Source organism: Peromyscus californicus, unplaced genomic scaffold, assembly GCF_007827085.1.
Source record: "Peromyscus californicus insignis strain IS unplaced genomic scaffold, ASM782708v3 Scaffold_4__1_contigs__length_199733344, whole genome shotgun sequence".
Classification (NCBI taxonomy): domain Eukaryota; kingdom Metazoa; phylum Chordata; class Mammalia; order Rodentia; family Cricetidae; genus Peromyscus; species Peromyscus californicus.
The window spans coordinates 112,145,106-112,157,663 of NW_026294562.1; the positions used below are offsets into that span (position 1 = coordinate 112,145,106).

Consider the following 12,558-nt stretch of genomic DNA (forward strand, 5'->3'; position numbering starts at 1 on the left):
CATCTGCCCTACAAACACACGTCCCTCATTATTAGAAAAAAAAAGGAAAGTTTTTTTCCTTAAAAAAGTAAATTTGTTTTTTCCAACCTCACATGGTTAAGTAGAAAGGATTTAGTGACCTACCAGTTTTTCATCTCAAATTAAGTCAGCTCTTGATTATATATAATCATGGAAGGAATAATAGTACTTCAATCTAAAAATAATCTCCACTTGGCTTTGTGACATATTACTTGAAGGTCTGTTTTGGTTATATCAGACCTATCATTCCCTGAATTTACCATTTAAGTTAGCTGGCTCTTCTTGAGTATAGGGTTGAAGCAGCTGACCCAGAACTAGCTAGGGGTCCTGGGACATGTCACAGTCAAATATAATTACAAACTTGATGCATGAATCTACAGATGGCTAATTCAGTGTCACTTAACCGCTTCTCCCCCTCTTCCTGGAGGATTACCAAATATCATAGTTTTCAGAAACAGAGAAGAAACACATCTCTTACTTGCAACTTTAAAGGACTTGTTAATCATGATAGCTATCACACAACGTGACATGTAGAAAGAGAAAGAATGTAAGTGTATGAGCTAGGCAAATTTCCATTCATCAGTTCATCCACCCATCTTTGCAATAAACATTTTTTTTGGTGGTGTTCCTTACCCTAAACCCTGTGCTGCAAATCAGTATTAAATGTCTAATGTGAGGCATTTAATGTCTAGTCTGTGATTCTCAAAGGTGGTAGATGAGTATCATTATGTCCTTTTTACAAATCCAAAATCATCATTAACCTCATTTCTCAGATCTGAGGTGCAGTGGTGTTATTTGCCTAAAGACACACAGTCTATACACATTACAGGATTAGTCCTTGCCCTCATGGAACTTAACATTTAGTGTCAAGGTACTGAGTGTTGGCATAGTCTATCACAAGCAAGGTTATGGAGTTAGTGGACATCAGAGGAATTCTGGTTGCTAAGGAAGAAGCATTTAAGAGTAGCTTAAGACACAGTCAAGGAAGGATTGGGAGGAAGTCTATCACAGAAAATGTAGGCGTGTAAGAAGATGAACTTCCACTGAATTACAGAAAGGCACACACGGTGACTGGAACAAAGACTGGGCAAGTTGAGGCTGGAGTGCTGACATTTGCAGAACAGACCCTATCCAAGCAGCCATGGCTATTTCAATGCCCAAGTCACCACCAAAGCTTTATCTGAGCTTTAGAGTTGAGAAATACCCGCAATATCTCGTTGTACACAGGATTCAAGGTCTTCTTCACTACGAGTGTTTTCTTCTTGCCCATTTTGCCTTTGTCTGGTAACAAATAGGTCTTTACGTAGCTAAAAAAGAAAAGTGGGTGGACACGAAAGTCAGAGAAGACAAAAGTGATATTTTTCATGCCTATCTTTTAAAGCACCTTGAAAAAACCGGCAGCACAAATTATCTCCCAATACTGATAAGAGCAGAAAGGAAGGAATGTTGTTGTCCACACACTTATATTTTTAAATGTTTAAATGGATTAAGAAATTTTAGAAATTTAGAAGAATAGATTATTTAATTTTTTTTAAAGATTTTTTTAAAGATTTTTAAAAGAAAATTTCCTTTTAGTTTTTTTTAAGTCGGGACTCCTTAGCATAGCTAAGCAGGCCTCAAACTCATGATTCTCTTGTATCCACCTCTTAAGTGCTTGGACTGTAGGTGTGAGCCATCACACCTAGTCTCTATTATTTTCCATTGGCTTTCCTAATGTTTATGTGGTGTGGGAGGGGAAGCCAGCAACAGACTTTCAATATAGTGCTTAATTCTTTATTGTTATTGTCTTATGAACAAATTAATCTTAACACACATCTGCTTGGTCCATGTTTAGTATAAAATCAATGAAGGATGCCAATGAATGAAACCATGCTGGGTTTTTTGTTTGTTTCAGTAATTAAAAAAAAAAGGTCAAGGAAAATTGTTCAGTGGGAGGGGGAGGCTTGCTGCATAAATCTGATGGTCTGGATTTGGCTCCCCAGAACCTAGATAAAAGCTAGATAGGGTTGTGTGCATCTGTAATCCCAGCACTTCCACAATGATGTGGAAGGGAGACACTGAAGAGTCCCCTTGGAGCTCCTGGGCCACTTTCCCTGGAGTACATGGTGAAGCAGCAGAACCAAGAGAAACCCTGCCTCAAAACAGTATGGAAGGAGAGAACTGGTTCCTAAAAGTTATTAGGTTTACCTTCTGACCACCACATATATGCCATGGCATTAGTGTGCCCCCACCCACATACACATCATTAACACACATCAATATGCAACACACACACACACACACACACACACACACACACACACGCACACACACACACACGCTCGCATGCATGCATGTATGCATGCACACACACAAACACACGAGTGGGGAAAAAAAAGAATGAAAAAATGAGAGGACAGAGTCGGGCAAGAGTTAAACCAAAACTAGGGATGTATGGAAAGTCTTATGGATATGGAAACACTTATGGGTATCTGCTACTTTGTAAAATTATTTAAAAAAAAAAAAACTTTTAAAGGAAGTTTCAATGAAGGTACCCTGAATGGGTTAATAATACCCTCCCCCAGAAGCCACAAGTTATTAAGTGAAAATCCCATTGCCAGATGTGAATAATATAGGCTACTGCCATTGTTTTGGGTTGGCCGCTAGAACTATATGCTAAGACCTCACTGCCTAAATTCACCACACACTTTGGTGGCAGGGCATAGAGCAATCAAGCTGAAACTGACCTGGAAATTTGCTTTGCCGGCTAGCTTTCACAGCATTGCAAGGTGCTATATAAGCCAGCAGGAGAGAAAAATAATCAGTCGTCTGACCAGTAGTGCATACCCTGCATGCTACGATACTGATCGACAAGGTAAGATATGCCCACTGATGCAACAGTGACGTAGATGTTATAGGGGAACCGACTGCTTTCGATAGGAATTGAGGTCTGTTCCCACAGGACATAATTCATGCCTGGGTACTATAAACTTGGTCAGAAGCCCATGAGGGCAGTCATGGGGGCAGCTACTCTTGTTATTTTGCTAAATGAACATGTTATCAAACTGCCTTCTAAATATTTGTGATTATAACCATAATTAGTGCTGCCCTCAGCCTTGGTCAGAGAAGATTCTTTTTGCTGTAAGAAGTCGCCAGTGCAGAAACTCATCACTGGCCAAAGTACTAAGAACAAGTGACTTCTGAGTACTCAGCCCTAAAGGGGTCATCTGTATTAACCTCTTCATCCCTGAGCTCAGAGGACATTGCGGGAAGAAAGGGCAGTTGGAGTATGAGCTGGAGGATGAAGAAGAACACTGTCAAACTTCTAGACATGGCATGGGATTATATTCATGAACTCCCAGCAGCTGTGGGTTCCTGCACAAGATGGAGACCATGAACATTCCAGAATGTATGGGGAAGGAATACAATGGGCCCTACCCCTAGCTGAGGAGCTATTGGCTAGTGATGATTGAGGGGAAGAAGGAATTGTTTTTCTCAGGGGGATAGCCACTGATCAGTTATCCATGATCGAGTAAATAATCCTACATTCATAAACACGCGAGCAACCCTAATTGAAGTCATGGGTTGGTTTTGGTTTTGGTTTTTTTAAGAAATACATGTAAGTGAAAGGAGCATGTTGGAATAAACTAAGGTTCCAGGGAGAGTGGGAAAGGAACAAGGGGAGGGGATGGGAAGGGAGAATGAGATAAAAATACATTATAGGAAACTGTCAAAGAATAAATCAAAATTATTTTTAAAAAGAAGAAACAGGCTGGAGAAATGGCTGAGTGGTAAAGCGCACTTGCATTCTCACAGAGGATCTGGGTTGGTCCCCAGTGCCCGCATGGCAGTTCACAACTGTTTTTAACTTTAGTGGATCAGATACCTTCTTTTGGCCTCTGCAGGCACCAGGCACTCATTTGGCACACACATATACATACAAGCAAAACACTCAGAAACAAAAAGTTAAAAGTAAAAATAAACTTAAAAAAAGGAATGCTTAACAATTTGATGTCTATAAACACCTTCTAACTTTTAGTACGTTGTATTTGGAATGCTTATGATTATCCACTGTACATTGCTCTTTTAAAAAAATAAAATAAAAATTAATAAAAAGGAACCCAGATTGACCCAGAGCAGTGGTCACAAACCAGACTTCTTCAAAGGCTAAGTGAAAAATGTAAAACTACCCCTCCAATAAGCTAAGGTACAACCATACACATGATTTAAAAGGTGACTTAGCAATTCTTCATGAAGTTCCTATGTAAGACTTAACTTCATTTATTGTTCCTTCACTTTGAGACAGGGATCTCCCTAATCTAGCCGAAGCTTGCTTCCAATTCACCATCCTCTAGCTTCAGCCTTCCGAGTGTTGGGATTACAGATGTGCACCACCACACCTGACCTTGTAGGACATCATTTAAATATGGAAACTATCTTATTAGTAAGTCTTGAGTGTTTTCACAACAAGGAACATTATGAAGTCTGTTCCTTGTGCCTCATTTTAGAAAAGTTTTGTAAGTCTGTTAGAGGGAGCAGGGTTCTGGTTTTGTTCTGGATTTTGCTGCTTTCTGAATCCATGTCTGTGGACTACTTGTCTCTAATCCTTGTCTCCTTGTCTGGAAAATGAATAAACAGGACAAGGTGATCCCCCTTCAAACCACCCAAACTGAAACATTTGGTGCTTCTCTGTATTTTTTTTTATAACTTAATGTTTGGCATATGGATTTATAAAGTAAGTGCAATAGCATCCCCTACTCCAACTTTCCAAACACCCCTTTAAACACAATCCCACACAGACCTGCCCTGTGATTGCTCGACTCCTTGATTCCCACAGATTAACTGAGAACTAAGAGAAAATGGGTGAGCCCTCCCAGGTCTGTACTTACGGGTCTGAGCGTTGTTTTTTAACATCCGCTGCTGCTAGGTCCTTACACTGGGCCACGAAAACATGCAGCTCTTTGAGGGACTCCACGTAGTCGATTGCAAACTGAACACTTCCTTTCACTTCTAGGTTGCCGAAGTCTCCACTGTAAACGCTCATCACACTGCCACTCACCTGGGTGCATCAGAAACAGGCAGTGTTTGCCCGCGTCTCATTTCTGACATCCCAGCGCAAGAATCTCAGACATAGCCAAGCCCCTGCTTAGCATTGCTTTTCTAGCTTGCACATAAAAGCAGTTAATTTAATACGGCATAAGGTAATGCCAACACAGACAATTGGACATGGTATGTATGACTAAGATATTTTCTAACTTGTTCCTCAATGGCAAACAATAGTGCAATGCAAAGTTTTTCAGATGCTAGTTCATTTCAAAACAGGGTGGTTTTACGCTAGGTGGCATTCACTGTTAGCCATGCTTAGTGTTTTAAAGTGCTAAGGAAAAAGGATGTGAGGGACTCCAGGCACACAAACCACAGCGACACGTTGTTTAAAATTCCATGGCACTATAAAAAGGAAGTTTACCATGTCTCTCGTCCTCTGAATCTAGGCAACTGCTTGCTGAGCCATGCACTTTTAGACTTCAGGAAGGGTAGGAGACTATGGATGACTGATGAGGGGAATTTAAAGCCTTCCCAAAGGCATACATAGATTATCAGGAAAAAAAATCAATTTAAACAGATTTTTAAGGGCTCCAGAAATACAAGGCTAGTAAGAATGTCAGCACTGTGTCATTTGTCTAGTATATATGCTAAGCTATATGAATGTGTATGGCTAGTAGAAAATACTTAATATATGGCAACGCCATTTCATATGTGTATTTCCATGCATATACTACATGCACACAGAGCTACCTCAAGTTATGGAGAAAATTCCACGTAATGACGCTCACTTTCATCAAATATGAACAACTGTGCTTCAGGAGATTTCCATTTAAAACCCTGTTCCGGATCCTTCCAGAAGGCAAAGAATTACTATCCCATTCTTCAGGTGACTCAGTCTACGCTTCAATAGGCTTATTTAAAGGATAGGCACAACTCTATGCCTGTAAGCAGTGTGTAAAGTCATGTCTGAGACAAGCAGAATCTACAGTTACCCCGTTTGTTGCACAGAAAAATTGAGTGGTTTACCTTGTTGCCAATTTAGAATTTTAAAGCATATCAAAAAGGTTTTTTTTTTTAATTTATAATGTACATGAAACCCCTTATGCTATGAGAAAAGGAAGAAATAGCTAGCCAGAAACTAATTGCAAATTATAAAAAACCAACTTTGAGTTTTAGAGCTGAGACAGGAGATGACTTTACAGTGAGCAGGGGCACAAGAGCAAGGTTTAGAGCAGCAGAGAGATTAACATGGAGCCGTCATTTACATACAGAGGACAAGGACGTCATGCCAGAGGAGCTGCTAAGATTGGTTAATGAGCTCGGGCTCTTCTTGTATCTCCTGAGCTGGTAACTGCTCTCTGATGCTGTATCTGTTTCTCTGTCATCACTCTACAAAACATCACATCACATACGCAGTGTTTAAATCCAGAACGAGTCAAGGTCAGCATATTTTAAGTTTGGAATGAGTCAAAGTTAGAATCTATGTTCAGGCAAGGATGATATCATGTTACACACTGATCTATGGTGTTTCCCAAAGGCAATGGATGCTAGGGCTAATTGCTGGGGATTCAGGATGGAGAGTGGTAGTCTATGGTGGACCTCACACAAGGCGGGCAGTGCTTAGCTAAGAGAATGATGTAATGATCTTTTTGTCACAGTGTGACCCTCAGGAGCTACAGAAAATAACACTACAGTGAGCTTTCTTGTCACTCTTAATATATCCACATTTCTTAGAGAATATATACATGTGTGCATATATATATGTATATATATCATAAAATGAAATATCTATGAAATCCTATTAAAGCACAAAGTACCATACTTAATTCTTTCCACTGTTATTATTTTATCTTTAGATTTCTTAAAAATCAGAATGTTTTACTTAAGATACTATTAAACTAGGAACAATAAAAACTAGTCTGACCTGTTTCAATTAAAGTTTATATTTTTTTAATGTAAAGCACCCCTGATGTGGCCCTATAGTGCTGTTGTACTTAACCTTTTGTTGCTTTAGGAAAGTATGGTAAATTATCCATTCACTAGATTTCAACATATTTCTTTAAAAGTTAAAGAGCGATATGATACTTATTTTAAATATGTCCCAAGGAACATCTACCTGGGACAAGGAAGAAAACCAGCAACGACAAATTCAACTGTGTTTATGCTTAAAGTTTGTTAGATGTTTTCTAATAAAGTTCATTATTCATAACAATAACAATTTCATTTGGGAATTATAGGATATGTGGAGCAGCGCAGTGGCTCCTAAGTTATGGAAGAGTAGTTAGTTCATGCCAGCATATTCCAGGACCATGCAATTACACATCAACATCATGGGTACCAATTATAATGCAGATTAATGAAGGGGTTAAGGAAAAAAATTAATGACTTTCATGGAAAAGAAAACAACCTTGTCTCAAGGATTTAAAAATTCCATACCTTTTAAATATCTCTAATGTTACATTCCCTTCCCGCACACTAAACAATCCAGTCCACTCTCTTAGAACACATTGTATATTCTACCTAGCACATCAGATCATTAGTAAGTTATTGGGAGGATGGGCTGGAAGATGTAGACCTGAAACAGCATTTTTCACATAGCTAGCACTCAGCAGATGTGACTAAGTTTCAAAGGGACAGCTGAGAAAGGAGCAAGGGCTGATTTCATCTCTGAAATCCTTTAATATCCAGTTCAACCCTACGTGCTTTGAAAGGTAAAGTGATACAGTTTAATTCCAGCATCTTTGATACACAAAACCAACTGTCCTGTTAAGGGCTGAGATAGCAGGTTAAAACTGAAGGAGAAACTTTAAAAAAAAAAAAACTGGTATAATTCACCTCTCAAATTATATGTTTCATACCTATGACTCCCACCCCCCGAGACCAGAGCAGATCTCCAAAAGTCTAAATCCACAGAAACCATGTGGAGTTTATGCTGGCGGGCTTCCAGATAATGGTTTAGTGCACCCTCCCCCCATGAGTGATTTTTTTTCCAAGCTGTAGTATGGGGCTCTTAAACATCTGCAAGGACCAAATATTTGCAGGTGCAGTTCACTCAAAGTCCCTAATGGACAGAAGGACACACAGGATGGAAGCAGGGTGTTATTTACATCTCACTCAGAATTTTGCTCACATCTGGTATTCTAAGAGAATTGGCTTGAGTATGAAGTCTTTCATTTCCCCTTCAGAAACCAGGGCAAAACCTGAATCACAGATGCTAACCTTTACAACGTGGTCACTGTGTTCCAGGCATCATGTTATATATTTTCTCTGCATTATCTCACTCAGTCTGAATAATCTCATAGAGTAGATACTCAAAAACCAGACTCACTGAAACCAAAGAATTTTTTTGTTCCTGGTAATAACACAATAATTTAGCTTCATAGCCAGAACTGGAAATATCTTACAGACCACAGGCCCCTAATCATGTGACAGCAAGAAACTGGAATCTTACTGAGTCAAAAGACCTCAGGCAAAGTCTTAGATCTACTGTGTAGTAGGAACTGGGTGTTGGGAACCAAACTGGAGCATTAAGTGCCTGGTGCATACTCTGACTTGAACTGTAGTGTACAGCCATACTCTTACATGGTCAGGTGGAGTGGTTACCTGCATGGGCATCAGATCTGGATTCCAGTCCACAGTCTAGCTGTGTGATTATACTTTAACTGCATAGGCTTTATTTTTTCACTGTAATATTTGAGGATAATGATGATGCTTACCATGGTTATTGGAGAATTAGATAAAATAAGTGAAAAGTTCATGGAGCCTGTAAGATCCTCTTGAAAGTTTGTATCATTATTACCTTATTATCTTAACAAGTGCTTTGGAAGTAGTCATACATCCTAGGCCAAGATTTTACAAACCAACTCTTAGCTACAGATGAACAATTAAATTATGTAGCACATTTCTCCCCAGATTTCTTATTTTGTACCTACTCTGAAACGAAAGTTTCACATTCCCAAATCTATACAATCTGACTTCACTGGCCAAAATAACTACTGTTGGAGTGAAAGGAGACATGCTTTGCACTGTTCCTGGATCAACAACACTGCTTCCACTGACCAGGGAGGCAAGGGCCAGTCCCACTGACTTCTTTGGTCTAGGCCACAGTCAGGTCCAGACAGTCCAAGGGTGGCAGAGAGAAATCACCTATTGTGATCCAGTCAGGTAGAGACAGTCCAAGGGTGGAAGAGAGAAATCACCTATTGGGCTCCGTTTCCCCAAAGGTCTAGACATGAACTTGCCTCATCTTGAAGAAATGCTGGCACAGACTTGCTCATCCTTTTGAGTTGGTCAGGTTGGGAAAGCTGATTATCGGGCAGTGAAGGCGCTGTGGAAACTAAACAGCAGCATTTGGATTTCAAAACTCTTCACAAACACCAGACATTAGGCACAAGTCGAAAACACACTTTGCTTTCATTTATGAATGCTGTTTTGTATAAAGGTTAAAGATATAGTAGTTTGCATGCATAGGGTCATGAGGTAAGTGACATGCGGTTTGTATAAGTCACATACGGAGAGAACTAAAAGGGAGTTGAACCAAATACCAAATGAAAACTAATCGGGGGGGGGGGGGAACCCACTAGTTCTTATTAAACTCATGTTGGTCTTGAATTATATTATTTACCAGACATGGTAGCTCAGCCCTATAACCCCAGCAACAGGAAAGGCTGAGGCAAGAGGACTGTTGTAGGTTTGAAGCCATCCTGGGCTACACAGTGAGGTGCAGGCCAGTCTGAAACACAAAATGAGAAAGACCATGGTCTCAAAAAGACCCCTGCCTGTCAATGTAAATTGGTTTTGCTTTTTTTTTTTTTCCACATCAGAGCCTTGAATTCTAAGTGCTATAATGTATTGGTTCATCTCCCCCCTCCCCCTTCCCCACCAACAAGATCCATGACATTTATAACATGCTGCAGGCTGAAAAACTATTTCATTTGGACAGTAAGGATTTTTGTTCACAATTCAACAGTAAGGATCCTTGGCTAGGGAACGTCTAAAATCATTGTTTGTTTATTTAGTGATCATAAAAATTCCTGATCTGCTGTGTGTGTGTGTGTTTGTGTGTGTGTGTGTGTGTGTGTGTGTGTGTGTGTGTGTGTGTGTGACACACATGTGATACCATGGACCTAATGGTAGTCCTCATTCAGAATTATGAGATACTATAATTTTAAAATAAATTATTTTAGCCAAGTGTAGTAACGCATGCCTTTAATTCCAGTTCTCTGGATTCAGCGGCAGGCAGATTTCTGTGAATTCAATGTCAGCATGATCTACATGGCAATTTCCAGGCCAGCCAAGGCTACATAAAGAGAGACACTGTCTCAAAAAAAAAAGTCATTAAAAATATATTTAGATACCATTTGGCTCAAAGAATTTTCAGTATATACCAAGGCCTGGTTTAAATAGTTCAAGTTAATACACTGTAATTGACTAAGAAAATATAGCACATGACTTCTTTCTGATACAATAAACATATGTAAAGAAGGCCCAATCAGAGGATAAGCTTGAATCCTAATTTGCATATCTCTAGATAGAAAACTATTTTCTTCTTTTGTACATGAATCACAATGTGTAAACTTTTATTATGGCGAGTAATAGCTCTTACAATGAGAGAGTTTATATTTCAAGGCATTTTATACTGACTGGTGTATACTAAGTGCTGTATAAGTATTTTTTAAAACACCAGTATTTCTGATACATCATCTTCAAATTATGTCTTGAACACAATACAAATATATTAATTTGGCTTTATTCTTAAAATTGTTGTTAGGAAATAGATACAAATCAAATTGCATTTCTCTTCATAACGCAAAAGGCACAAATTCAGCCTTAAACAAATTAGCTAATCTCATCTTTAGTTGAAACAAATCTAATGAAGGAAAAACAAAATCGAACCACATATATTAAATTTATGCTTATTCTATATCAGTTCTCGCCTAGTCTGAGGCTCACAAAGGTAAATACATACACCAAATCCATTCACTGTGTCTAATTAGAATACCTACTTTATCATTACCCATGGAATTAAAGAAGTGTGTGGGTGAATGTGCACATGTGTGTGTTTGTGTGTGCACATCTGCATTTGTGTATCTGTGTATGTGTGTATACATGAGTTTGTGTGTGTGTGTGTGTGTGTGCTTTTGAGTGAGTTACAGTGGAAACAACTCAAGATTAGGTCATATCCTATGGTTCAATAAGGTTTTAAAAGCTTTTTTGTTGTATCATTGCAACAAAGTATGTTGTTGGATGAGGTAAATAGGTCAAATTCAATGACACCCATCACCCAAATGTAATCAGTTTCATATTCATGAACTTCAGTTATTTATTTTTAATCATATATTTCATTTTGTCTTATGATAAGATATGTTATTTACTAATGAAAAGACAGAACCAATTTTTTTAAATTGCTAAAGAAATTAATTTACCTACAGTAACAGCACATAATTGGTCTATTAGGCTATGAATGAAATCAGAGCTATAGATGCATATGTCTGTCTACGTTTTGTTTTCATGCCTCAAACAAAATGTTAAACAAACATAGCAAGGTAAAAATCAGATGCCCAAACTTGAGTACATCCCAGTTCAAAAGCAACAGGAAAAGTCTCTTTATCCATAAACATCTTTGGGCAGCAGACAGACAGAGCAGCATACTCACAGAGCCAGGCCTGAACTGCCTTCTTTCCTAGGGCAGCTCTTAAGAATTTGTCAAGTCATGTGCCAAAGCTCAGTGTCTTCATCCTTGGCAGGAAGACCTCCTGAGCAGTCTCAGGTTTCAAGCTAGATGTGAGTGGCTCCCAGCATCAGCACTTTGTTTCTCCATCACACTGGCTCCTTCACTAAGCTGCTCTCCTCGGGAAGCCCATTAGCTTATGCAAAGGTTGTTGGGGGGTTATTATACTGAGCACCGTGGACCTGAGAGCAGCCCTGGGTAGCATTGCCTTCAGACCTCCAGTGTCTGCACTTATGAAAGAGGGGAGCTAACAGTCATGCTTTATCAGGATCCAGAGAGCCACTTTAAATACAGATTATGCCCTTAAGACGATGGTCAGATCTGTGTAGATAATCTTGATACTGAAAAATGGGAACAAACATTACCTTTGTCTTCTAGTGGACATAAATTAGCTGATGGGTATGAGTAGCAAAAGTATACATTTATTTTGTCTAGATTCAAATGTTCATTGTTTTTAGGTAGAATATTTACTGTTGGAAGCCAGTTTTGAATCTCATAATTTAAATGAACACAAGAAATTTTACTTATATAGATATGTAGGGAGATATATCCAACCATACTATTTATGAACTGTCAAAGCACAGTTCTTTTGGGGATCCTAATAAGTAATAAATTGCTGTTAAAAATTTACAGAGAACGGATATGCATAACCATAATGCAACATACAAGTGAACTGCAATAAAAATGTGCCTATTTGATTTTTAGCAAAGATTCAAAGAATAGAGTAAGAGAAGTCAATAACTTATCAATAACAATGTATGTAAACAAGTTATATAACTCTCCCT

The 12,558-nt window shown here is 38.8% G+C and overlaps 1 protein-coding gene across 16 annotated transcripts in view; it reads right to left on the bottom strand.

The window, feature by feature from the left end:
• The window catches only part of Sytl2 (synaptotagmin like 2), a 110,574-nt gene that overhangs the window by 10,856 nt on the left and 87,160 nt on the right, over positions 1-12,558 (bottom strand). For 10 of the 16 annotated variants that reach the window (XM_052762124.1, XM_052762122.1, XM_052762121.1 and 7 more), the window contains 4 exons: positions 9,285-9,379; positions 6,313-6,432; positions 4,887-5,056; positions 1,223-1,325 (listed from right to left, as the gene is read on the bottom strand). In XM_052762124.1, the coding sequence (XP_052618084.1) occupies positions 1,223-1,325; positions 4,887-5,056; positions 6,313-6,432; positions 9,285-9,379 (488 nt within the window). Of the gene's footprint in view, positions 1-1,222; positions 1,326-4,886; positions 5,057-6,312; positions 6,433-9,284; positions 9,380-11,698; positions 12,115-12,558 lie in introns of those variants that run through there. The other 6 variants (XM_052762125.1, XM_052762123.1, XM_052762131.1 and 3 more) reach the window with 3 other exon arrangements.